We start from the raw sequence: 27,975 nt of genomic DNA on the forward strand, positions 1-27,975 counted from the left end.
AGATAGATAGATAGATAGATAGATAGATAGATAGATAGATAGATCTCTTTGTGTCAATATCGACTCCTTGGTGACTGCTACAAATCCTTTTGCAAAGGTAACAGCAGTGATGGGCCGAATAGGATGTCATCTCAGACAATATAGAATAGGTGGGAGCTCAGTTTATGGATTTGTAGGGAATGCATCACGTAGATTTTTTTTGTTTCTTTATTGATTAGCGCCATCTGTTTCTATTTCCTGAAATTTTTTTGTACATCATCATAAGCGCTGCGCAATCTGTTGGCACTATACAGATAAATTTATTATTATTATTATTATTGGGGAAGCCATCTTGCCTGACCTATTTTTTTTTAACAACATTTATAGAGATGCTTTACAGTAAGCCCCAAGGGATATAGGACACAATACAAAGGATCTGTCCCATACAGATAAATGAGAAAGGCTTTTGAGCATGTCCAGTGACATTTATAGAGATTGTTTTACAGGGAGGGGAAAACTACAACACAGTGGTGTAGCTACCATGGAGGCAGACCATGCAACTGCTATGGGAGCTGTGCATCAGGGGGGCCAGGGCCCCCTCAGCAAAGTGTGGTCTGCCTCCATGATGGCTACGGCTCACAGCACCAACTGGCATGAAAGTCCCCTCTGCGGTGCACATACTCACATGACCCGGTGGCTGGTGCAGTCCCCTATCGTTCAGTTCTCCTAACTTCCCGACACACTAGCGATGTCATTCAGGGACCAAAGGTCTGGGACAACAGAACGTCACAGGACTTCACCAGCCGCATGTGAGTATGTGCATCAATGGGGGAAGGGGGGGGGGGGGGCTGTGCAGGATTCATAGGGCCCTGTCCTGTTTCTTGCTATGGGGCCCCATGAATCCTTCCTACACCCCTGCTACAACAGATATTGTATGTACCTCTGTTATCTATATTACTGGTGTCACCTGTCACTGTAATCCTGCTAGGAAATTATCTATACAGAGCAGGAAGTCTCAGCTTACTTTTAGGCTTAGTGGCCAGAATGGACACTACAAAATTTCCAGATTTTTTTCCTTTTAATATGGATAGTAATATGGAAAATTTGAAAAAGAAATCACCAAAAATTGATAAAAATAGATTTAATACAGAAACTTTTTCTAAACAATAGGTCATTTTCTAATGACACATATTCCCTTTAAGGTAAAACTACATTAGCTGGTGTTGCCCCTTGTGGGCAGACTGATTATTCTTTGTATCTTTTGTACTGAGATAAACCAGTGCTGTATTAGGAGAAAATCACACCTTGGGGGGTTCTCCTCCTTCTTTCTTATCAACACTTTTAATTGATTCTTGACGTGAAGAACAGACAAGAATGCTTTTGCCTCTTGCTGTTAAGTAAAATTGTGTACAGAAATGTCAGCCGCCAATACTGACAGGGTACCGATGTATCTGTGCATCAGACGACAGAATCATGTCCTGCTAGGGGGGAGCAGGGACAGCAGCTATGATTGGTAGTCTCATTCACCCCTTTGTTAGACCACAACGTATGCTTAAAGCAACGTGCCCTCTGTCATAGATCACCAAAGATTCTGACATTAACCCTTTCAGTGTCCTAGACCTCCAAGGATGGAATCCTTAAAGGGGTACTCCAGCGAAGATTTTTTTTTTCTTCCTAATCAACTTGTGCCAAAGATTTGTAATTTACTTTTATTTAAGAATCTCCAGTCTTCCAGTACTTATCAGCTGCTGTATGCTCTGCAGGAAGTGGTGTAGATCAGGAGAGGAGGAGAGGTTTTCTATGGGAATTTGCTACTGCTCTGGATAGTTCCTGACATGGACATAGGTAGCAGAAGAGAGAACTGTGTCAGACTGGAAAGAATACACCACTTCCTGCAGGACATACAGCAGCTGATAAGTACTGGAGATTTTTAAATAGAAGTAGAAATCTCTGGCACTTTCGGAAAAAAAAATCCGCTGGAGTACCCCTTTAACCCTTTTTCTTCCCTAGATCATCTGGAATACTAACATTAAAGGGAATAAACTAGCTTTTTTTTTTTTAATGATTAGAGTCAGATGCTAAAAGTCGTTCTTTTACTCTAATCTGTTTCTATTTTATGACTATAATTCTTTTATTTCACTTTTTGTATATTGTTATAGGGCTTGCCATCTTGCCTGAGCTATTTTTAACAGCATTTAGTGACATACTTTACAGCAAGACTCATGGACATAGACGCCAATAGACAGAGTCTGTCCCCTTGAAATGAATGTGAAACATTACTAAGCGCGCTCTGTGACCTGTGAAGAGGTCATTCCACAGGGAGCTTTCTCCTCTATCTATTGGTGTCACATGATGCTGCAATGCTGTACAGATTCCTTTACAGCAGCCTCTTCTTATCACCACAGACACAACAGGAAGTCTCTGCTTAGTTTTAACCCCAGTGGTGAGAATGAAAACGGCAAGAGTTTATGATTATTTTATATTCTAGATAGTAAAATTTGAAGAAAAAAAAATCACCAAAAAGTCTTTAATAATATGTTAAACATACAAAAAAAATTTTTTAAACAGTAAGTCATTTTTTGATGACAACATTCCCTTTAATTCAGAAACCCAGACCTCCGGGAGTGATGCCTTTTAACACTGTATTGCCCCAAATCCACAGGGATGGTGAATAATTAACCCTTCCTCTACCCCAGGCCAGCAGGGATGTTAAAGTGTTCCTGTCATGACATATAAATAATAAAAAAAACACAGCAAATATCTATTTATTGCTTGCTTTATGTATGCTATTTATTTTAATATCATAGCTCTAGCAGTCTGTTTAGTGCCCCATTGTGCTGCTCATGCTTCTGCACCTCACCCTGAAATAGTGGGCTGGCCCTCAGATTAGTTAGTTTTCCCTGTTGCAGCAGTGTTCAGGGGCGTGTACGGCTGCTGGCCAATCAGAATTCTTCTTCACTGTACCAGTCTGGGCAAAGCAGAGGGACACCTGACATCACTTCCTGCATTTGGTCACTTTTTTTTTTGCTATTAATAAAGACCAAACTGCCCTAGTGATGGAGCCTGAGCTGCAGTTTTCCAGTCGGGAGACACCTAGTGGCCGATATTATAGCATTGTAAAAATGGTAAAAATAAATAAAGTAATTTGCATAGATGTAGAATATCACCTCCCCAACTGATATAACATTATTTATTCCCCTTCTCTGTCCAAAACCACCAGGTATCCTGGTAGTAACAACTTCTCTGCTTTAGACCACCAGCCATATAGAAATAAACTCCTCCTCCGCCATAGAAACCAAGAATTTTACCCATCTATTAAAGGGGTTGTCCAGGCTTAGAAAAAGATTACCACTTTCTTCCAGGAACAGTGCCCCTCGTCCTCAGTTTGGGTTTTGAGCTCAATTGCATTAAAGTGAATGAACTTGAACTGTAATACCCTACAAAACCTAAGGACAGGGGTGGCGCTGTTTTTGCAAAAAAAAAAGTGGCTGTGCTCTTTTCAATTCTGGATAATTTAATCCGACCCTAGTTAGGGATGGGCTATTATATTTTGCCTAATGGCAATATATATTTGCTAATAATTTGAATATTTGCCCAGTATTAGTGCCAAGTGCCCTCTTTACCAGCTGTTGATTCCTAAAGATATATTACCTACAAATCACATTAAAATGGTCACTGCCGTTTTAAATAATTAGTATGAATTATTCCAAACATATTTTAAATGTAATTAAAAAATATATATTCCGTATCCCAAAAATAAGGCTCCAAAGCCTTGGCCACTCCGTGTCTCCCTTCCCTGCAAACTGCTGTCCACTGTCTGTTTTTAGGGGAAATCTGTCTCTGGTAACAAAGAGGCCAAGAAGGAACACAGGAAGCCAGGGTTGCTTAGACAATGCTACATGCAGGAAAGGAGGAGAAAGCCGAGGCTGTGCACATACAATCTGTATCCTCCACAGGATCCACACAGTCCAAAGTCTTCAATGTTAAGTGCAACCCCTTCCTTGCTGCTCTGCTGCTGTTTCTTTCCTTTCTGCCGACATAGCACCTTGCAAAGCCAGTGCATCAGTAACCTCTTCTCCTCCCACATGCCATCTATATTAGGGTACTGTAAATAACCCCCCAGCACAGTGTCAGCATTTACAGTCCAATGCACTTCCACCACTACTATTTCATGGTATAGCAATAAGGACTAGGTGCTGTACTGCGCTGTGATTGGCCAGGCTACTAAAGTAAAGGAAGATACTGTTTGTGTACCACTGGCAAACGGCCCAGCTCTGGTCCCAATGCAGAGAATAAGAAATGTCAGACACTAGTATTAGAACAGATTCAGGAAGAGATCCACTATAATTAAAGGGGTATTCTGAATATATATATATATATATATATATATATATATATATTATACTGGTATAACAATTGTTTTTTATCAATTATTTTTACACCAACCCCAGCATATTATAAAAAATGATAATGACTTCGGAATACCCCTTTAAGTAGGGGGTCCTGCTGTTATGACTGTACATTAAACCCTTCTGTAGCTTAATATGCAGCTGTCACCATAAACTGCATTACATGCTCCAGGAAGTCCTGTGCTGTAGGGCGTCAATTACAGACTCTATCCCTTCATGTATAAATGGAATAGGGCGCACTCCTTACAAGCTACAGAAGCAGATTGCTCCTTGGAGTCAGACCTAGCGATACGCTGTCTATCTCTCCGCTTACCAACCCCATCATTTTCCTTGTCATTTATAAAAGCCTCCCCTGCACTAAATGTCAGCCTGGCCGAGCAATGCATTGACGGGGCCTGCAAGCTACAGGTTGGGAAGCAAACTGTAAGATATAATTAGAGGAACGGACGTCCAGGCAAATATATATATATATATATATATATATATATATATATATATATATACACAGTATATATATATATATATACACAGTATATATATATATACATCTTTCCTTACATGCAAGAATACAACAAGACATCTGTAAGTGCAAAGCAGAATATTTTAGTAAATGTGCACATTATGTTAGTAACAGAACATAATACAAGACCCCAATCTCCACTGTCATCCAAGGCTGGATATTAGCAGGATATTGGACTGACTCATAGGATTTAGAAATGTAAAGCAAAGTGAATAGGAATTATTGTACAGTTCACTTGAGTGCTTGGTAAAGCATCTGAAAGCATCATATATTGGTAATGCCCTGTAGGAGTTAATGAACACTCTCTTACTTCCTAAGCTAGTGACCTTGCCCGATCAATCTCTAATTCTGGTTCATAGAATGAGACAGGGTCATGATGCATCGCAGACCTGTGTTCATGAAGGATAAATAATGATAATGCTCCAAAAAATAAAATTACTTTTAGTGTCTAAATTCATTTACTGTGAGAGAGAGACATCTGGTGGTCAATTCTGGAATTGCATGTGCTTGAACTCAAGCTAGCTACATTGTAATAAATATTGGATAATAGAAATTATTTCAAGGAAAATATGTAAATTATAAATGAACATGATAATAACAGAAATATTGAGTATTGATTAGCACTGTCGCCTTGCATCACTGGGTGTCCAGGGTTCAAATTTCACAAAGAACAACAGGTGCAAAGAGTTTGTATGTTCTGCTCAAATTTCTAAGGGTTTCCTCCAAAAACTCCAGTTTATTCCCATACTCTAAAATATAAAGATAGGAGAATGTGAAATCTAGATAAGGGATGACAACAAGCGTTGTACAGTGCTTTAGAATATGTCAGCCCTATAGAAATGAAGCTTTTACTATTCATTTTTATGCACACACCTGCAAAGCATGTGACCTACAGTAAGTGTAAAGGGTTAACCACTCAAAAATCACACGCCAATGCAGGCTATGTACCCCACCCCACATTACCATGACCTACAGTATTCTAAACCATTAGGTACCAAACACCTACACAGATGGACATTGCTCCCCAGCAATTAAAGGGTTACTACTTTCTACGTATAAACATTTTTTAAAAAATCTAAAAGTTTTAAACTGTTTACAAGTTGTAAAGTTGCCAACACTTTCAAATTTCCCACAATAAGTAATCCTGTAATACATAACTGCACCGCATCTTTTAGCACACTTTTGGGTCTCTGCTCTGGCTAATAGAGGGGAATTCATCTTCCTAAGCTGTTCATTTGTCACAATGTTATAGGGGTGTTCCAGTGGAAGAAAAAAATCTTTCAAATTAAATGGTGTCAGAAAGTTATACAAATATGTAATTTACTTCTATTTAGAAAATGTCAAGTCTTCCAGTACTTATCAGCTGCTGCATATCCTGCAGGAAGTGGTGTATTCTTTCTAGTCTGACACGGTGTTCGCTGCTGCCACCTCTGTCCATGTCAGGAACTGTCTAGAGCAGGAGAGGTTTTCTATGGGAATTTTCTCCTGCTCTGGACAGTTCCTGACACGGACAGAGGTGGCAGCAGAGAGCACTGTGTCAGACTAGAAATAATACACCACTTCCTACACCACTTCCTACAGGACATACAGCAGCGGATAAGTACAAGAATACTTGAGATTTTTAAATAGAAGTAAATTACAAACTTTCTGAAACCAGTTTAAAATTCGCTAGAGTACCCCTTTAAAGTTCCCTCTTAACCCTTAGACGACCTAGGGCGTATAGTTACGCCATGGAAGTCTGTCCCCAGACGACCTAGGGCGTAACTATATGTCCTGGGTGTTTCTCCGGCTATGAAGCGCGCTCCGGAGCGGAGCGCGCTTCATAGCAGGTGGGGGCCGTCTGCAATCAGCAGCCGGGACCTCACCGGTAATGACACGCTGCAGCGATCGCGTTGCCGCGTGTCATTAACTCCTTAAACGCGGCGTTTAAGTGTAAGTGACAGGGGGAGTCCCCTGTCACTTACCGATCGGGACCCCCCCAGTGTTACTGCGGGGGTCCCGATCGTTGAAACGGACCGCCGGAGGTCTCTCACCTGCCTCCCTGCGGTCTGATCGGCGATCTGCTGCACTGGGACTGCACAGGCAGGCTCAATGAGCAGATCGCCAATAACACTGATCAATGCTATGCCTATGGCATAGCAATAATCAGTGTACAAATCAAAGTACTGTATGTAAAAGTCCCCCAAAGGGACTTCAAATGTGTAAAAAAAAAAGAAGTTAAAAACACTAACACACAACCCCAAAACCCCTCCCCCAATAAAAGTCTAAATCACCCCCCATTTCCCATTATATAAATAAAACATATAAAAATAAATAAATAGATAAACATATAATATACCGTAGCGTGCGCAATTGTCCGATCTATTAAAATATAATAAGCGTCATTGCGAACGGTGAACGGCGTACACGAAAAGAGGGAAAAAAGTGCGTGGATTACAGATTCTGTTATTTTATATAAAAAAATAAATTATAAAAAGTGATCAAAATGTCCGATCTTCACAAATATGGTATTAATAAAAACTAGAGATCATGGCGGAAAAAATGACACCCCATACAGCCCGTAGGTGAAAAACTAAAACTGTTATAAGCGTCACAATAGGCCCATTTTATTTATAATTAATTGCCAAAAAAAAGGGATTTAATTTAAAAAAATATATATAACATTAGAGAATCTGTGTAACCTGCATGTGGTTGTGTTCGGACTGACCTATAGAATAATAGTATCATGTCGCTGTTACCATATAGTGCATTACGTAGACACAGGAACCCCCCAAGCGTTACCATACTGCATTCTTTTTTACGATTTCACCTATTTATATCTTCATAAATAATATATTTGGGATTCCGTCATACATGTTATGGTAGAATGAAAGACGCCATTACACAGTACAACTATTCCTGTAACAAACAAGCACTTACATGGCGTGTAGATAGAAAACTGAAAGTGCTAGAGCTCTTAGAAGGGGGGGAGGGAAAAACGAAAGCGCAAAGATCAAAATTTGCGCAGTCCACTGGGTCATTTTGGGACTGGTCCTCAAAGAATTAAAGTGTCACTGTCGTTAAAAAAAATGTTTGCACAAATCAATAGTCCAGGCGATTTTAAGAAACTTTGTAATTGGGTTTATTAGGCAAATATGCCATTATCTGCATGTAAAAAGCCTTTTCCCAGGTCCCCCCCCCCCTTCTCTCCTTTCTGTCATCCACTGCTCAACTGTTTTTTCATCAGTCGGATCCTGTCTGGTCTATGAAGAGGGGAGGGGGGAGGGGGAAGGAGCGAGATTAGCTGAGAACGGAGAACAAAGGATTGCACAGCGGGGGAGCTATTCAGAGCCCTAATTAGAGGTCAGAGAGGTCCATGGTGACTGTTAGAGGAGATAGCCCGGGATGTGAATATAAATTAACTCTTTGTTGTCCTGTTTTGCTGCTTTTACTTTCTCTCTCCATAGGAAAACCATGAAGACAGGGGGGAGAGCTTCAAACTGCTTTTTCATGATAAAAATTCATTTTTCGGCTAATAAACCCAATTACAAAGTTTCTTAAAATCGCCTGGACTATTGATTTCTGCAATAAAAATTTTAACAACAGTGACACTTTAAGTTACAGTCACACATACCGTTTTTTCTGCTGCATGCTGTGTGTCTCTGCTGGAATAAAGCCAAAAACACACAGCATGAAACACACTGGAACAACTGTATGTGTGAATGACTCCTTATAGCGTAGCTGTCAAGGTGATAATTTTCAGTCGCTCAGGAGATGAACAGCTCACTTTAAGTTACTGGATGATACAACTGATTGGGGGGGAAGTCAACCACAGAGACGTCTCCCAGAATCTACTACAGCTGCAATTATTCAAGTAGACTACATCCCATCCATAGTCCATCATGTGTCACTCTCCTGCTAACTACATTGAACTAGAGAACTGTTGCAGGGACCCCTGAAGACATTGTATTATTGGTAATTTAGCTCTCAGTATCTACCACTTAAAGGGATGTGTCATTAAGAAAACTAGGTCTAAACTGATGCATTTTGTGAAAAGAAACATGCCTGAAACGTACAAGCATCTCTGATAGTGCCCTGTATATGAGTATTTGTTATGTTGTTTTAGACTATATTCATACAACATACTATTTTTTTAGAATAATGGCCTTTGTTTTCTATTAAAACAATGGCCTGTCTTTTTATATTGCAATGGTATGCATTAAAGTCAATGCAACAATGGCCGTTGTTTTCACACAATGTATCGAACAGCGGCCAAAGGCCATTGTTCAATACAACGGCTGTTGTTGCATTGACATGAATGCATACCATTGCAATATAAAAAGAATGACCGTTGTTTTAAAGGAAAACACCGTCCGTTCTTTTCAAAAATAGTATGTTGTGTGAACATAGCCTTAGGCTATGTTCCCACACAGTATTTTTGCTCAGTATTTTGGTCTGTATTTTTGAATGATATAAGGATCACCCATGCAGTCCATCCGCATGATTTCTTGCGCTATGTGAAGGCACCACAAACAAGCTGCTTATCTCGCTGATCGGTGCTCGTTTGCGTCCTCCACGGGAGAAGAAGCAGCCCACGTAAAAGGACCCTAAGTGAGTATAAACCTGCCAGGAATAAACATCTATCCTAAGATAATAGGAAAGGAAATAATATAAGGGCAGACTAGATGGACCAAGTGGTCTTTTTCTGCCGACAATCTTCTATATTTCTATTAGCTGCAACATCACTATTAAAGATAAGCAACCCTCGGGCATACTCAACTTCATCTGAACCCAAATGCTCTGCATTTGATTACCGGTGCCTGAAGAAGTTGGATGCAGCCCTAGGGAGTCTAGGAAAATATAGATACAGTCATAGGCCTTGAAAACCTGGCGATTGTTTACTCCATCTCATCCCAACAAATGAAGCAACGATTTGGAATTACATCGAATGATTAATGAATGAATATGGACTTAGCGATGATTATAGGGTCAGATCTAAATCAATAAGCAACGACACACACAACGATTTTTCAATCATTGCCTGCTAATACACAGGACAATTATCTTTCAGATTCAAACGACTTTCCGCACGATAATCATCCCGTGTAATAGAGCCCTTAGGCTAAGAATTATAAGAGAACTGAAATATAAGGATCCTATTAGACTAAACGATTTTTCATTTTCTCTGATTAACGATAAACGATCACTTTTGTGATCAAGTCCTGAATAGAGATGAGCGAACCTGGAGCATGCTTGAGTCCATCTGAACCCGAACGTTCGGCATTTGATTAGCGGTGGCTGCTGAACTTGGATAAAGCCCTAAGGCTATGTGGAAAACATGGATATAGTCATTGGCTGTATCCATGTTTTCCAGACAACCTTAGAGCTTTATCCAAGTTCAGCAGCCCCAGCTAATCAAATGCCGAACGTTCGGGTTCGGATCGACTCAAACCCGAACCCGGTTCGCTCATCTCTAGTCCTGAAATCATTTATTCACCATTATACACAGAACTATAGTCGTTAGGATCACAAATACGATCATTATTCCAAAGGTTTGTATACTCTAGTGTAGGAACAATCGTAATTATGAATGATGTGTACACACACACCAAAAGATTAGCAAACAAATAACAATGATTTTATGGTCAGCTCAAAAGATGCGATCAACAACAAATAAATGAGTTTTCGTTAGAGGGTTGATCGTTGCCTGCAAACACACAGAAAGATTATCGCTTAAATTTAAACGATATAACGATTTTCGCACGATAATCTTTCTGTGTAATAAGGCTGCATTCACATGTACTGTGAATTTGTCCGTGTGCACAGATAGATTTATAGCCCATTGGTTTGTATGGGGCTATTCACATAGTGGCTGTTGTCTTGGATTGCCAATTCCTTCCGTTTAAAAATAGGACATGTCATAACTTTGAGCGGAAGCACGGCACGGATTCCCCCATAGAAATCAGTGAGATCCATTTTTTCACGGATATACACAGATGTGACATCCGTGTTCATCCATGTTCCATGGAAAACATGGATCATGTGGTTGGGCAAGCTAGTTTTTTTTTGCACGGATAATGGAGGTAGCTACTGGACTAATAGTCCGTTTACACAAAGCGATAATTTGCCCAATCGATCGTTTAACGATTTTAAAGCAACAATTTGGTTTTTATAACGACAGCATTTAGATGAATTAATCGTTAGAAAAATCGTTATAACGTCGTTTTTAAGATCGCTTTAGCCCATCTGACACACAGGGTGAATCTTTGAAAGACAGTTTACACAAAGAGATCTGTGAATTTTTAGCGAACGACCAACGACGATTTGAGAACATGTTAAAAGATCAAAATAAACGATTTCTCGCTCGTCACTTGATCGTTTGCTGTTTCCAATGATAATCGTTCCACACCATTAGGAAAGCCGGAACTGAGAAGTCAAATAAGTGGCTAGCCTCGGGTATTAGCTCCTTTTCAGGTTAAATCAATGAGGGCAGAAACATTGAAAGAAATTTGAGATACATTGATTCTAATAATTGAAAAAGCTGAGAAATCACTGAAGAACAGGACAGGACTTCAGAAATCTTCTCTGGTCCTTATGTAGAACCCTCAGCCCGGGACGTTCTAGCCTTTTGAACTGACACTTCTACAACTAGACATGAAATAAGCAGTCTACAATCCGGAAGTGGGAGAAGAAGATAGAATAACCATGGTTCACATTTAGTATTAGAATAAAAGGTCCCAGAAAGATACTAAAAAAAACAAACAGGTAAGAGCCTAATCCAGGACCAAGGCTGAGGTTAAAGGGAACCATAAAAGACTATCTAATCTATCAACATCACGTTATAGAGCAGAAAGAGTTGAGCAGATTGATACATATCTTTACAGGAACACATTCAGTATAACTTGTAACTTATTGCTTAAAATCCTTGAACTTTCTAGTTTTAGGGGTCCAGTGGATAATGCCGCTCAATGATAGGACCGCCCACTGGACTCCTTAGCTTGGAAAAAGGTGTTTAAATCAATTAATAGCAAGTTAACTAAATATTTCCCTACAAATATATCAATCAGACCAGCTATTCCTGTTCTGTAATATGATGCCGATAGATTAGATGACATTTCTATGGTGACATTTTTATAGCGACAGGTTTCCTTTAAGGTCAAGGTTGATCAGGAGTTAAGTTCACAGCCATAAAACATAGGAACAGGAGCCAGGCGACAAATAATACTGTAATCTGCAGGTGATAGCTGAGGTTGTCTTACATAAACCACCAGGCTAGGGGTCATGTTCAGCCTCCAGTTTCCTTACTAGATGGAAAGGGAGAGCCATGGCCCAATCCAGCAGGGTAGTAAGACAGGAGTCATGGTTGGAGTGGAACCTAGTAGAGTACGTCATGGTGCCCTTTAAATATCTTTATATTTCAGTCACTTTGCAAAGCAGAATAAGGCTATGTTCCTTTGTAAAAACACAGGAGAACTCTTATAAGCTCTGTACAAGATAGTAAAAGATTTGTGTTGGCGTTGCAATCATTCGGCTGGCACATACATATTTGGTGGGATTGCCCCAACACATTCAGCCATTCTGGAAGGAGGTCCGATCTGTCCTTGAAAAGGTTACCGCCCTAAAAGGTTTCTGCCCTAAGTAGAAGGATCTGGTCACGCATCTTCTAAACGCTGCTAAGTTATTGGTACCCTTACATTGGCACTCCCAGGAGGCCCCAGATGTCTCTGAATGGAAAGCAAAATGTGATCAACTAGGTAGGCTTGAGGAACTCCTTAGCTGGGATAAAGACACCCATGAGAACCTACTTACATGTTTGGCAACCATGGTTGAGGTACCAGAATATGACCTAGGCCTGGACTCCCATAGTAGTGGGGGACTGGAACCCATCCCTACCAGCCCTACCTAGCGCATTCACTCTCACCCCCTTCCCATACCTGCTATTGCCTTTCCCTATGTAAGGTCCGCTTGCGCACTACCTACCTAGGACTCTCGCCCTACCTCTTCGGTGGTGCATAAATTCTCTGGTACTTTGCACTAGGTCTGTAGTGTGGCTGGTCTATGGTTACTTGGTTGACCATTTATTCCCCTGTTATCCCCCCCCCCTCCTGTGCCCCTTCTTTTTGTTCATTAAGTGGAGGCCGCTCCCTCCCCACCCCAACTCCAGCTTCATGTGTTACTTTTATATGTATCACCTGCCATTATTAGATATGTAATGGTCCGTTTACACGAAGCGATAATATACCCAATCGATCGTTTAATGATTTGGAAGCAACATTTGGTTTTTATAACGATCAGCATTTAGACGAATAAATGGTTCGAAAAATCGTTAGTGCGATCGTTTTTAAGATCGCTTAAGCCCATCTCACACATAGGGTGAATCTTTGAAAGACTGTTTACACAAAGCGATGAACGTTCACAATTTGATCGTTCGTCGTGTTTACACGAGCCGATTATCACTAAAATGCGATCCTTATTGCGAAAATTCAAACGATAATCGTTCCTTGTAAACGCACTATAATGCATTTGTACTTTTACTTTGACTGCTGTTATGCAATACGCTGTTTTGATTTGAAAGATGCCGGAAATTAGAGATAAATTTATCTAGAATTTTTACTAAATGTCTCACAGCTCAATTTATCAGGATTTTATTGTTTTTTTCCCATAGACATGAGGACGATGTGCAGCATTTCAAGGTCATAAGAGACAAGTCAGGAAACTACAGCTTGTGGTCAGAAAAATTCAAGTCACTCAACAAACTTGTTGAATATTACAAAGCCGTGTCCGTCTCCCGACAGAATCATGTCTTACTTCAGGAAGAAGGATCAGCTCAGCCACCAGTGCCACAAGTACCACAGGTAAAAAAAAAAAAACTACAAAAAAACACTATACTGTAGCTAATTCAGTAACAAGCATTGTTCAAGGGAACCTGTCACATTGTACATGAAGCCTGAACAGGGCCGGCTCCAGCTTTTTGTGGGCCCTTGGGCGACAGAGCCTCGGCGGGCCCCTTTGAGGAGCAAATCATGGAGAGACAGGCGAGGAAAGATTTGCAGCAGAAGAAACATGCGGCTGCTGCATATCTTTCTCCTCCTGTATCTCCTGATCTCTGTAGTAGTCAGGACTCTGGAGGAGTCAGACCCAGTCACAGGATTATATATATATATATCATGCTGGTGCTGCTAGTTCTCTAGTATACAGCTCCTTCTGTGTGTGTGTGTGTGTGTGTGTGTGTGTGTGTGTGTGTGTGTATACACACACACAGAGCAGGAGCTGTATACTAGAGAACTAGCAGCACCAGCATTATATATATATATATATTTATGATATGAACATGGTGAGACCTCTAGTTCTCCTATATACAGGCCCTGCAGTAATATACAGTGTGTGTGTATGTATATATATATATATATATATATATATATATATATATATATATATATACACACACACACACACACACTGTATATCACTGCAGGGCCTGAATATAGGAGAACTAGAGGTCTCACCATGTTCATATGATAGATAGGAGATAGGGAAATAGATTAGATAGATAGATAGATAGATAGATAGATAGATAGATAGATACAGATATCTAGTTGTTTTGTGTATAGAGGTCCTGCTGTAATATATATATTTATATATATATATATATATATATATATATATATATATATATATATATATATATATATATATATATATATATACTGCTGTAATAGATATAGATATATTACAGCAGGACCTCTATACACAAAACAAGTAGAAGAACCAGCACATACAGGACACTTAGTTTGCAGAGCCTACCTGCTGCCCTCTATCAGGTCATGTGTCCGATCACATGACCCGTGACATCATCAAAGGTCCTTCAGACTCAAAGGTCCTCTTTCCTACTCGGCTGTAGGGAAGATTTGTGATGGAAGACAGGTGCTCGGGGGCCCCAGTATGGATCGGTGGGCCCCTAACTGTCACATGCGGCCTCTAGGGGCCCAGTCCCCTTTGTTACTACACTTTTTTTTCTTTTTTACTAACAAAAAAAATGTAGTAACAAACGGGAGTGGGCCCCTAGAGGAGCTGGGGGCCCCGGCATTTGCCCTACTTAGCCGGGTGCTGACGCCGGCCCTGAGCCTGAACATCCAACATCATGTTATAAGCTGGGCAGATTGATATATACTGTATTTTTCACTTTATAAGACTATTACACAGAGCCATAATCAGCCAATTATTGCTCTGTGTTGTAAAGAGAATGATCAGCCGATGAAACGATCATCGGCTGATCATTTCTTTAAAGGGGTTGTCCAGGGAAAAGTTTTTTTCTTTCAAATCAACTGGTGTCAGAAACTTATATAGATTTGTTACATAGTTACATAGTTACATAGTTAATACGGTTGAAAAAAGACACACGTCCATCAAGTTCAACCAAGGAGGGGATGGATACAGGGAAGGGGAAGGGGTGATAAGTTCTATACATATGCATCTATATTATTTTGGTCTAAGAACTTGTCTAGCCCTGTTTTGAAGCCCTCTACTGTTTTTGCTGTGACCAGATCCTGTGGTAGACTGTTCCACAGATTCACAGTTCTCATGGTAAAGAAGGCTTGTCGCCTCCGGAGATTGAACCTTTTTTTCTCCAGGCGGAGGCAGTGCCCTCTTGTCCTTTGAGGGGGTTTTACCTGGAACATCTTTTCCCCATATTTCTTGTAGGGGCCATTTATATATTTAAATAAGTTAATCATATCTCCCCTTAAACGTCTCTTCTCCAGACTAAACAAATGTAATTCTTTTAATCTCTCCTCATAACTAAGATGCTCCATTCCCCTTATTAGTTTAGTTGCCCGTCTTTGTACCCTCTCCAGCTCTAGAACATCCTTTTTATGAATCGTTTTCCAAAACTGGACGGCATACTCCAGATGAGGCCGCACCAAAGCTTTATAAAGCGGTAATATTATATCCCTGTCCCGAGAGTCCATGCCTGTTTTAATGCATGACAATATCCTACTGGCCTTAGAAGCAGCTGACTGACATTGTGTGCTGTTCTGTAGTCTATTATCTACAAGTACACCCAGATCCTTCTCCATCAGTGACTCTCCCAGAGTAACTCCCCCCAGGACATATGATGCATGCGGGTTATTAGTACCCAGGTGCATAACTTTACATTTATCCACATTCAACCTCATTTGCCAAGTGGACGCCCAAACACTCAGTGTGTCTAAGTCATCCTGTAACATCTGCACATCCTCCATAGACTGTACTGTACTACAAAGCTTGGTGTCATCTGCAAAGATAGAAACATTGCTGTTAATTCCATTCTCAATATCATTAATAAACAAGTTAAACAGAAGAGGGCCCAGTACTGACCCTTGGGGTACACCACTTATTACCGGGGACCATTCGGAGTAGGAATCATTGACCACCACTCTCTGGGTACGATTATTAAGCCAGTTTTCAATCCAGTTACACATTAAATTTTCCAAACCGATAGACTTTAACTTACCCATCAGACGTCCATGAGGAACTGTGTCAAACGCTTTTGCAAAATCCAGGTACACTATATCCACAGCCGCGCCGCCATCCAGGCTTCTACTTACCTCTTCATAGAAACATATTAGGTTGGTTTGACAGCTTCTGTCCTTAGTAAAACCATGCTGGTTATCACTTATAATACTATTAGCCACTACATATTCCTGGATATAGTCCCTTATAAGCCCCTCAAATAGTTTCCCCACAATGGACGTTAAGCTTACGGGTCTATAGTTACCTGGGGAAGTTCGAGAGCCCTTTTTGAAGATCGGCATTACATTTGCCTTACGCCAGTCCCTCGGCACAATACCAGTAAGCAAGGAATCACGGAATATTTCATACAAGGGTAGTGAAATTACAGAACTGAGTTCCCTAAGAACTCTGGGGTGCAATCCATCAGGCCCTGGAGCTTTGGTTACATTGAGTTTGTTTAATTTATCTTGGACCATATCTATAGTAAACCAGTTCAGTACATTACATGTGTTAGCAGCACTGGCCCCACCCACCTCAGTACTGGCCCCACCCACCACAGCTCCATCCTCTTTTGTATATACAGAACTGAAGAACCCATTAAGTAACTCAGCTTTCTCCTGATCCCCAGTTATTAATTCCCCGTCGCCATTATTTAGGGGTCCTACATGCTCTGTCCTTGGTTTTTTTGCATTAATGTATTTGAAGAATTTTTTGGGGTTTCTTTTGCTTTCTATAGCTACCTGCCTTTCATTGTGAATTTTTGCTGCTTTTATTACATTTTTACAGGTTTTGTTGACTTCTTTGTAATGTTTAAATGCTACAGCTGACCCCTCTGATTTATATTTTTTGAATGCCCCTTTTTTCTCATTTATAGCCCTTCTAACCTCGGTTGTAAGCCATGTGGGATTGGATTTTAACCGTTTATATTTGTTACCCATAGGAATATATTTGGCAGTACAGTTATTTAATGTGGATTTGAAGATTTCCCATTTATTAGCTGTATCCGTATGTGACAGCAGCCGCTCCCAGTCTATGCCCTGAAGTTCTGCCCTTAACCCAGGAAAATTTGCCCTTTTAAAATTAAGAGTTTTTGCCCTCCCAACATGTTTTTCTTTTCTACACTTTAAGCTAAAAGTCACTATATTGTGGTCACTATTCCCCAGGTGTTCATGGACAGTGACATCCCCAAACAGCTCAGCGTTGTTAGAAATAACCAGATCCAACAAGGCATCACTTCTAGTTGGCTCCTCCACAAACTGGCCCAGAAAATTATCCTGCAGGAGGTTAAGAAATTCCCTCCCCTTTGTGGTTTTAGCTGAACCGTGACCCCAATCTATATCTGGGTAGTTGAGGTCCCCCATTATCATTACTGTTCCCTCCCGGGCAGCCCGCTCTATTTGTCTATTCAACTGGCCATCTACCTCCTCAGTAATGTTGGGGGGTCTATAGATTACACCAAGAATAATTTTTTCACTCTTTACCTCCTTCTGTAGTTCTACCCACATCATCACAGTCATCGCCCACTATTGCATCTTTTACACTCACTTTAATATCACTTCTGACATACAGACATACTCCTCCTCCCCTTCTGCCCACCCGGTCCCTTCTGAACAACGTAAATCCCTGAATATTGACAGCCCAGTCATATGAGGAGTCCAGCCATGTCTCAGTCACACCAACCACATCAATGGACTCCTCCAGAACCAAGGCCTCCAGCTCCCCCATCTTGCTGGCTAGACTTCTGGCATTAGTAACCATACACTTTATATTACCATCGAGTTTAACCGCTTCATTATAAGAAATGGGATTTATTACTGTGCTGTGGCTACAATCATCCTCACTGTTCATCCGCAACATATGGATCTCCCTATGCACTGGTCTTATCCTCCCCCCACAGGACCCTTCTCCTCCCTCCTCATTGTTCTGTCCCCTCTCTAACCTATCTGCCACTACATTACATACTACATTGTCCTCCCTCCACATCCCTAGTTTAAAAACCCCTCCACCCCTTCTAGGATTCTCTCCCCCAGCACAGCGGACCCCCTTCCATTAAGGTGCAAATTATCTGCGGAAAACAGATTGTACCCCAATGAAAAGTCAGCCCAGTGCTCTAAAAACCCAAACCCTTCTCCTCTACACCATGACTTGAGCCATGCATTTAACTCCCTAAGCTCCCGCTGTCTTTCCTGCGATGCGCATGGCACAGGCAGTATTCCAGAGAATACCACCTTGGAGGTCCTCCCCTTCAACTTAGCACCTAGTTCTCTAAAATTATTTTTAATAGACCTCCACCTACCTTGTATCCTGTCATTGGTTCCCACATGGACCACGACAGCTGGGTCATCCCCAGCCCCCCCAAGTAATTTATCCACCCTTTCCACCACATGCCGAACCCTGGCACCAGGGAGACAGCAAACCATTCGGTTGAGGCGGTCTTGGCGACAAATTATTCTATCTGTCTTCCTGATTATAGAATCCCCTACAACCACTAACTGTCTAGGCCTACCTACAATACCATCCCGCCCACTACTAGTTGGACTGTTCCCCCGGCTGTTAGGGAGAACAGGTTCCACTAGAGCTGCCATTTCTGACACGGATGCCCTTGCATCATCACCTAACTTGGCAATTTTGCTTGGGCATATAGTAGGAGAAGTGGCCTTCCTTTTCTTGGATCCCTTACTGGTCCCTCTAACTACATTAACCCAGCTACTTACTTGGGCCTCCTGATCTATATCACCACCCTCCATCTCTAACCCACTAACTTCCTGCTCAGTGAGCCGAAGTTCCCTCTCAAGGTGGCCAAGTTCCCTCAGTGTTGCAATATGCTTCTCCAGATCTCTAACTCGAGCTTCTAGATAGGCAACATGCTCACATCTGTCACAGCGGTACTCACCCTGGAACACCTGCTCCAGTTGTGCGTACATGCGGCAGACTGCGCACTGAATGAATCCTTCCAATCTCGCTAGCCATCATCCTCAGTGCAACAAAAACAGTGAAAAAGAAAGAGATTTAGCACTTACCAGAACTTGTAACTCCTTTTTTAAACTCCACTTATTTTCAACCACTTGTCAGCAAGCACAGTGAGCAAGCACACACAGTGAGCGCTGAGCCTTGATTTAAGCACCTGAGATCAATTAACCCCACCCCCAGGTGCAGAGCAGACCAGAGGGAAAAAAAAACTGTTTGGACCTGTTTAACTAAGCAACTATGGCACTAGCTATCTATGCACTGCAGCAATGCACACCACACAATTGCACAAAAACAACAATATATCAGTCACTCCAAACCCACAGAATCACCAACAACTCCTTTTTTAAACTCCACTTATTTCCAACCACTTGTCAGCAACCACAGTGAGCAAGCACTTCTATTTAAAAATCTCAAGTCTTCCCATACTTATCAGCTGCTGTATGTCCTGCAGGAAGTGTTGTTTATTTACATTCAGACACAGTGCTCTCTGCTGACATCTCTGGCCGAGTCAGGAACTGTCCTGAGCAGGAGAGGTTTTCTATGGGAATTTGCTACTGCTCTGGACAGTTCCTGACATGGACAGAGGTGGCAGCAGAGAGCACTGTTTCTGAATGTAAATAAAACAACATTTCCTTCAGGACATACTGCAGCTGATAAGTATGGGACGACTTGAGATTTTTAAATAGAAGTAAATAACAAATCTATATAACTTTCTGAAACCAGTTGATTTGAAAGATATTTTTTTTCGCTGGACAACCCCCTTTAAGTTCAGACCTAAAATCATCCGACATGGATGACGGCTGATGATTATAGTGTAAAATAATAAATATTAACCCCTTAGCAACCCATGAGGTACCTGGTACGTCATGGTGCCGCAGGGGGAGATCAGAGAGGGGTCCCATCAGGACCCCGCTCCGAACAGCGCTGCTCCCGGCTGATATGTTCAGCCGGGGAGCGCCTCTGTTAGCCCGCACAGGTCCTGTTGCTGTGCTGGCTAATTAAGCCTCTAAATGTAGCTGTCAAACCTGACAACTGCATTTAGAGGCTTTGCTCGCACGTCCCTGGTGTCTAGTGGGACTAGTTCTTCTGGCCGGGCCGGGACTCAGCGTCGCAATGACGCTCATCCCGGCTCGGCAATACATTGCTATGGCCTGCAGCAGGCCAGTGCAATGTATCACCGATCTGATGGATCTTTGCTGTGTATATACACAGCATTGATGTCTATGAGAGATCAGTGCTGTGTATATACAAGTCCCCCAGGGGGACTTCTAGTTAATGTAAAAATAAAAGTAAAAATGTTTTTTTATTAATAAAAAATCCCCTCCCCTAATAAAAGTTCAAATCACCCCCCCCCCTTTTCTAATTTTATAAATATAAATAAATAAACAAATAAATAAATATCGTTAGTATCACCTCGCGCGTAATCGCCCGAACTATTAATCACATTCCTGATCTCGCACGGTAAACAGCGTCAGCGCCAAAAAATTCCAAAGTGCAAAATTGCGCATTTTTGGTCGCATCAAATCCAGAAAAAATGTAATAAAAAGCAATCAAAAAGTCGCATATGCGCAATCAAGGTACCGATAGAAAGTAAACATCATGGCGCAAAAAATGACACCTGACACAGCCTCATAGACCAAAGGATAAAAGCGCTATAAGCCTGGGAATGGAGCGATTTTAAGGAACGTATATTTGTTAACAATGGTTTGAATTTTTTACAAGCCATGAAATAAAATAAAAGTTATACATCTTATATATCGTTGTAATCGCTACGACTTGAGGAACATGCGTAACAAGTCAGTTTTACCCCAGGGTGAACAGCGTAAACATGAAACTCCCTGAAAAAAAAAACAAATTCCTTTTTTTTTCAATTTGACAGCACAAATGATTTTTTTCCGGTTTCGCAGCATATTTTATGGGAAAATAAAGTCTGTCATTGAAAAGTACAATTGGTGTCACAAAAAATAAGGGCTCATGTGGTTCGCTAGGTGAAAAAATGCAAGTGCTATGGCCTTTTAAACAGAAAGTGGAAAAAGCAAAAGTGCAAAAACGAAAAATTGGCTTTGACCTTAAGGGGTTAATTCACCTTACCATGTTCCCTGGTGTCCTTGGAGGCCTTCCTCTCTGTGTGCAGCTCTGCCCCTGCTCTGGTTTTTGCAGTGAAAGGCTGCCAGCAGCTAAGCCAATCGCCAGCCGAGACCAGCCGCTTAGCCAATCACCGGCCACAGCCTCTCTTGGCCAGTGTTTGGCTGAGCAGATGGCGGCCTCTCACTGCACAGACCGGAGCAGAGGCAGAGCTGCACACAGCGCGGAAGGTCTCTAAGGACGCCCTCAGAAAAAGGTGCACCAGTAGAAGTCCACGTGGGCCAAGTACCGGGAGTCAAAGGCGCTGATCGGTAGACGGGTATACTACTAATCAGCCGATAATACAAGCTGTATATAAGAGAAAATTTATTGAAGCACTGAAAAACAGGTCTATTTCAACAAATTTTCTCTTATACTACAGCTAGCATTATCCACTGTGCATTATTGTTTTTCCCAGAAAATAAGACAGTGCCTTACCTTCATTTTTGCTCCCTAAGATGCGCCAGGTGTTATTTTCAGGGGATGTCTTATTTTTCCATGAAGAAGAATTCGCATGTCACATGCTCAGCAGGGACAGAGCGCATGGTATGGCGGCTTCCGGCCACCAGGGGGAGCTCACCACAGCACACTTGTACAGCACAGCACGGACAGGATACGGTATGGTGGGAGGCGACGAGATAACGGCAGACTGTAAGCAGCTCTACATCCCCTCCCCTTGAGGCCTTGCCTGCATATTTACAAGTGACAGCAGTGGAAGGGAACATCGGGGTTGGCAGCAGGTGATGGTCTTCATGTCCTGCATCACAGGTCTTCATCACAGCTGAATACCCTGGTGTTCGGCGGGCATGCTTCCAAACAAAAACTTTGCTAGGTCTTACTTTCAGGGGAAGCCTTATATTTAGCAATTCAGCCAAACCTCTACTAGGTCTTATTTTCCGGTGGACGTACACCCGTCCATCTATCAGCACCTGTGACACCCGGTACTTGGCACAAGTAGACCTCTACTAGTGCATCTTCTTCCTCTACTGAACACCCATAATCTGACTCCATGGAAGGGCAAAAGAGGTACCAACTTTCAATAAGGAGAGTTCGGCATAAAGATGGAGACTTTCAAACCATTGCTGCTCCACCGAGAATTCTGGGAAGAAGGGATATGCAAAACAGCCAGTAGACAGTCGGTTGTACCTTACCCCCCCCCCCCGGCTCCTCCCCTTTTTTTCTTGGAGCAGAGTTGTGTTTGTGCCACTGTATGTATTTAGAGCTGTTTGTGTATGGTGATATAGCAGAGGTCTGTGTCTGTATATTGATGTAGAAGCACTGTGTGTGTCTGCGGGTTTATTTATACAGCAAAGCTGTGTGTGTATTTTGATGTAGCAGAGCTAAGTGTGTATGATGCAGGAGAGCTGGTTGTGTATTGTGCATATGTGTGGGTATACGGTACTGTCATGGAGAGTGTTACCTGTCATTTCAATAAATGTTGACCTCCTTTACTGCATTGACCCCTTCACTGCCTTAAACAACCAGAGAAGTTTAACACTGTTTAAGTTTTGTCACTGTCCACTGGTTACAAGTTATACTAAATCTTTTCCTATATCAATCTGCTCACCTTTCCCTGCTCTATAACGTGAATATGATAGACTAAATAGCAGTTTCATGGTGTCTATAGCATGAATTTAATGTTCATGGTGTCAGGTTCCCTTACAACAAAATATCATACATCATAACACCTTGACTTGATGGTAGATTATGATCAATTTGACATACAAATCCATATCCGTAGTATATGTTGCACAGGCTTGATCATGCAGGTATTCTTCCTGGGAAGCTTGAATTGCTGTTTGTTTGTTTTTTGGCTGTTTTACATTTTTAGGCTATGTTCACACTACGTAAAACTACGGCCGTTGTTGCCATCGGCAACAACTGCCGTATTTTTTGCGGAGCGCAACATAAGCTTATCTGATATGGGATCCCGGCCGGAGCGTATACACATCGTATACGCTCCGGCCGTGATCCCATACGGAGCTGCAAATAACTGACATGTCAGTTTTTCAGTGAATTCCGGCCACAGAAAGCCCTGTCAGTTCACACAGTGAAGCGAGCGGCTACTTAAGTACCGGCCGAGATGGTCCGGCCAGAGACCGGCCATTCCGTGACCCGGCCAGAGTCACGGAACGGCCGGTCTCTTACGCAGTGTGAACATAGCCTTACACCTATGTTCCTGAGTCTCTACATTCTCTGTATTCTGCTGCGGTGTATGGTTCTGCCTGTGAAATGACATATGCCACCACAAGAGGGCAGCAAAGACCATCCAATCCTTAAATATACACATTAGCTTCTGAAAAGGACCTCAGCTCTTTGCCTGCTCTATATGCAGATATATTCAGTAGAGACAACAGAAAGTGCAGGTATATCAATTGCACTTTTAGCTTAAAAAAAAAAAAAAAAAAAAAACTTTTTCCATCTCAGCTAATATAGTTTTGCCTCTTTCTCCTGATATGCTGCTCTTTCCCTCCCATTGTTGACAGCCCGTTGTCTAGGTTAACGACCACCACTCTGCTCTAAAAACAGTAGTCTGTCCAGTGTATATATATAAAGATAATATAGATGATTATAGATATAGTATTAATACCATAAAATATATATAAGGCTAAGTTCCCAATACGTATAATTTCATTACAGTCCGGCGAAAATTTTTATTAAAGTATTGTATTGCCCCCCCCCAAAGTTATACAAATTACTAATATACACTTATTTTGGGATATCCTTATAAAGTGTTTTTTTTCCCTGCACTTACTACTGCATCAAGGCATCACTTCCTGGATAATATGGTGATGTCACTTCCTGGATAATATGGTGATGTCACTTCCTGAATAACACTGTGAAGTCACTTCCTGGATAACATGGTGATGTCACTTCCTGGATAACATGGTGAAGTCACTTCCTGGATAACATGGTGACGTCACGACCCGACTCCCAGAGCTGTGCGGGCTGTGGCTGCTGGAGAGGATGATGGCAGGGGGACACTGAGGGACACAGGGCACTGGAGGGACACTGAGCATCCCCCTGCCATCATGCTCTCCAGTAGCCACAGCCCACACAGATCTGGGAGTCGGGTCGTGACATCACCATTTTATCCAGGAAGTGAAGCCTTGATGCAGTAGTAAGTGCAGGGAAAAAAGCACTTTATGTGCATTTCCCATAATAAGTGTATATCGGTGATTTGTACTTTTAGGGGGCAATACAATACTTTAATGAAAATTTTCACTTCTCCTTCAAACAACGGCCATAGTTGCAGTTTTGCAACCATGGCCGTTATTTAATGAAACTGCTGATCACATTCATCTCAGTGGAATCCCTGACGGAGTGTATACACTCCAGCTGGGACTCCTTACGGCCTCAGAAAAAACTGACATGTCAGTTTTATGCGGCCACTATTCATTGAACAGGGGCCGCACAAGACTGACAGAGTAGACAATGTAAAGTGCAACTCCAGTCACACTTTACCTTGTCGGCTATGGGTAATTTGAATGCGGACACACTTAAAGGGAACCTGTCACCCCCGTTGCCGGGGTGACAGGTTCCCGACCTTATACTTACCTGATCGCGCCAGGTCCCGCTTCTTGAGACGGTCTGGTGGCGGAGATTTCAGCGCCCGAAACCCAGCGCGCGCGCTCCTGAGATGAGTCCAACGCTCATAGAGAATGACTGGTGAGTCTGACGCTCCGTCATTCTCTATAAGCGTTGGACTCATCTCAGGAGCGTGCGTGCTGGGCTTCGGGCACTGAAATCTCCGTCACCGGACCGTCTCAAGAAGCGGGACCTGGCGCGATCAGGTAAGTATAAGGTGCTCTAGCGGGGGGTCGGGAGCCTGTCACCCCGGCACCGGGGGTGACAGGTCCTCTTTAAATGTGCCCGCATCCCAATTCTAAAGAAATGAAGTGGAAAGATGAAGCATGAACTTCACTGACACTGCCCGTGTCACAGAACAGCTGGTGTCATACTGTGTGTGAACCTGGCCTAAATATGTATACTTTAGCTGTATATACACCAGATAGACCACTGTTTTTAGAGCAGAGCGGTCGTCAGTAACCTAGACAGCAAGCTGTCAACAATGGGAGGGAAAGAGCAGAATATCAGGAGAAGGAGACAAGTTTGCTAAATGTATGTATTTGTAAAAAAAGATTTAACCCTAACAAGCCCTACATGTATAACTATATTAGTTGAGATTGGAACCATTTCGCTTTGAGAATGGGACTCCTATCATATCTGAATGAAGTGGCATTCAAGTATGTTCATTGTCACTGCATTCATTGCTTCTAGTACTGTTTAGTATTCCCCATAGTGCTGTGGATAAGTCCTGTGTACCCCATTCAGCAGTATTACATACACATGTGACCAGTTACTGACATTTCTCCATTCCATCTATTCTTCCAAGGCGTCTCCCCTACCAAGAAGACCTCGGCTGGTAAAAGCTCTCTATGACTTCAAAGCCTTAGAGTCTGACGAACTTAGTTTCCAAGCAAACGACGTAATAGAAGTGATGGAGGTCACCAATGATTCCTGGTGGCTGGGAAAGCTGGGACACAAGACTGGGCTCTTTCCATCTAACTATGTGGCAACCATCGACCGATGACAGCGGGAGGCATATAGGGACTGACACATTCCTCCGGGATCTCCAGCAATCTGTTCTATACTGGTTTACTAAGTCTTCAGACTACATCAAGGAACACCTGCTCACTATCTACTAGTTACATGGAGTATTTATTGGGGCCCTGAGTTTACTTAGTCTTCTCTTTTTTTTTTACATGTTACTGTTCCTCTGCTCTAATCTATGGAATAAAAGGGTTGGATTTTTAAGATTATTTTCTTGTGGTTGATGTTTACTGTTTTTGGGTTTTTTTACATATAAGTGATGTTTTACATCATAGTGTTCTACCACATAAGCCTGATATATAACATTACGCAGGGTTCACTACTTTGTACTTAAATCATGTGTGGAACCAACACTGATGGGAAACTGATGGTAAAATTTTCCCAACACTTAGCCAAGCAGCTGATGTATAGTAACCATTAAAGGGGTTATCCAGTGTGGGGGCACTTTTTGGGGGGGACGCTCAGCCACTCAGTGAAGGAAGCGGGATCCGTTTGAAGTCGGCTCGGATCCCGCCTCCTTCACTGAGTGGCTGAGCAGCCCTGAGACGTAGCGTCTCGGGTGGCGTCAGACACCAGGAAGCGGCCGGGAACCGGGAATGGAGCGCCGCGATGAGTGACCCGCCGCTGGAACCGGGGAGGTGAGTGGACGTCTTTTATTTCAGCCACCTCCTCCCCGTTCCCCCCCAGAGATTGCCCCCATGCTGGAGCACCCCTTTAACTCCAGACACATCCAACGTGTTTCTGTCATTCTGCAGCTACCTTCATCAGGGATTATAGCATATTGTCTCTATATATGTCACTATATATATATATATATATATATATATACTCATTTCTATAAGATTTCAGTATATAGAAATGAGTAGATAAGGCAGCACCACAGAAGGAATTTTCCTAAGCCTTTATTTAGAACGACTATAAAAACATCAATCTCATGGAATAGACAGGTGTGATACAAAGCAGTTGCCATGCAGAAGAGTGGAACCAACGCGTTTCGTGTCACATGACCCATACTCTAATGTTATTGCACCAAACAGAATGCATATAACCATCAGTCACGTTAGCTCCGCCCCATAGCAGTATTACCATTAAGCCACACCCCTTTCCCACTAGGTTATGCTCCTCATTGAACAAGGCCTCAATCACATAATAAATGTGTTGTTGTTGTAGTAATAATAATAATAATAATAATTAATCATTTTTATTTATATAGCGCCAACAGATTCTGCAGAACTTTACAATTCTGGGTTGTGCGCTATATATATATATATATATATATATATATATAGTAGTTAATCTGCCCCAATGATCTTGTTTATTGGAATAATGACCTTGTAAGTGGTAAAGAATTGAAAGAACAATGACACTAGTCAGTAGCAGAACATTTCATTGTGCAGAGATTTGGCTTCATGTAACACTGGAAATCTGTTTGTCACTTATCATAATTTATAGGCTCTCGTATAGTGTGCCCAATTGGTGCCATGAACGCTGCCCTGTTATTAACCACATAAACATAAAAAACAGCTTCACTTCCTTATGTAAATGCGGGGATTCCGACAAATGTAGAAACTTGTTGCACAGGAAAGTTTCTGCACCAGAGACATGGAGCCTACACGAAGGAGCCAATGAAGATGATGGGGAACAACACTGATTCAGACTTTGAGCCATGTTTGTCTGGTGAGCCTCAACAAAGCCAGAACCGAATGACTTGGTCCAGTACTTACATTTGTCAAAAGCAAATGTACAGTATTTTAATGCTTTGTAATAAGTAAAACATTTCTATGCAATACAGACTATCCACAATTATATTTCTGCTGAGCTCAAATGGGTTTATTATAATCACCTCAAATTTTCAAGGTAGAAAAACGTTTGCAAAGATGTGTTGTCTAG

The 27,975-nt window shown here is 41.9% G+C and overlaps 1 protein-coding gene across 3 annotated transcripts in view; it reads left to right on the top strand.

Moving 5' to 3' along the window:
- Positions 1 to 26,274, top strand: part of GRAP2 (GRB2 related adaptor protein 2) — a 143,115-nt gene extending 116,841 nt beyond the window's left edge. For all 3 annotated transcript variants that reach the window (XM_069968884.1, XM_069968885.1, XM_069968883.1), the window contains 2 exons: positions 13,553 to 13,742; positions 25,868 to 26,274. In XM_069968884.1, the coding sequence (XP_069824985.1) occupies positions 13,553 to 13,742; positions 25,868 to 26,065 (388 nt within the window). In that variant the 3' untranslated portion in view covers positions 26,066 to 26,274. The remainder of the gene's footprint in view (positions 1 to 13,552; positions 13,743 to 25,867) is intronic.
- Positions 26,275 to 27,975: the final 1,701 nt, after the last annotated feature.

Source organism: Dendropsophus ebraccatus, chromosome 4 (genome assembly GCF_027789765.1).
Source record: "Dendropsophus ebraccatus isolate aDenEbr1 chromosome 4, aDenEbr1.pat, whole genome shotgun sequence".
Lineage (NCBI taxonomy): Eukaryota > Metazoa > Chordata > Amphibia > Anura > Hylidae > Dendropsophus > Dendropsophus ebraccatus.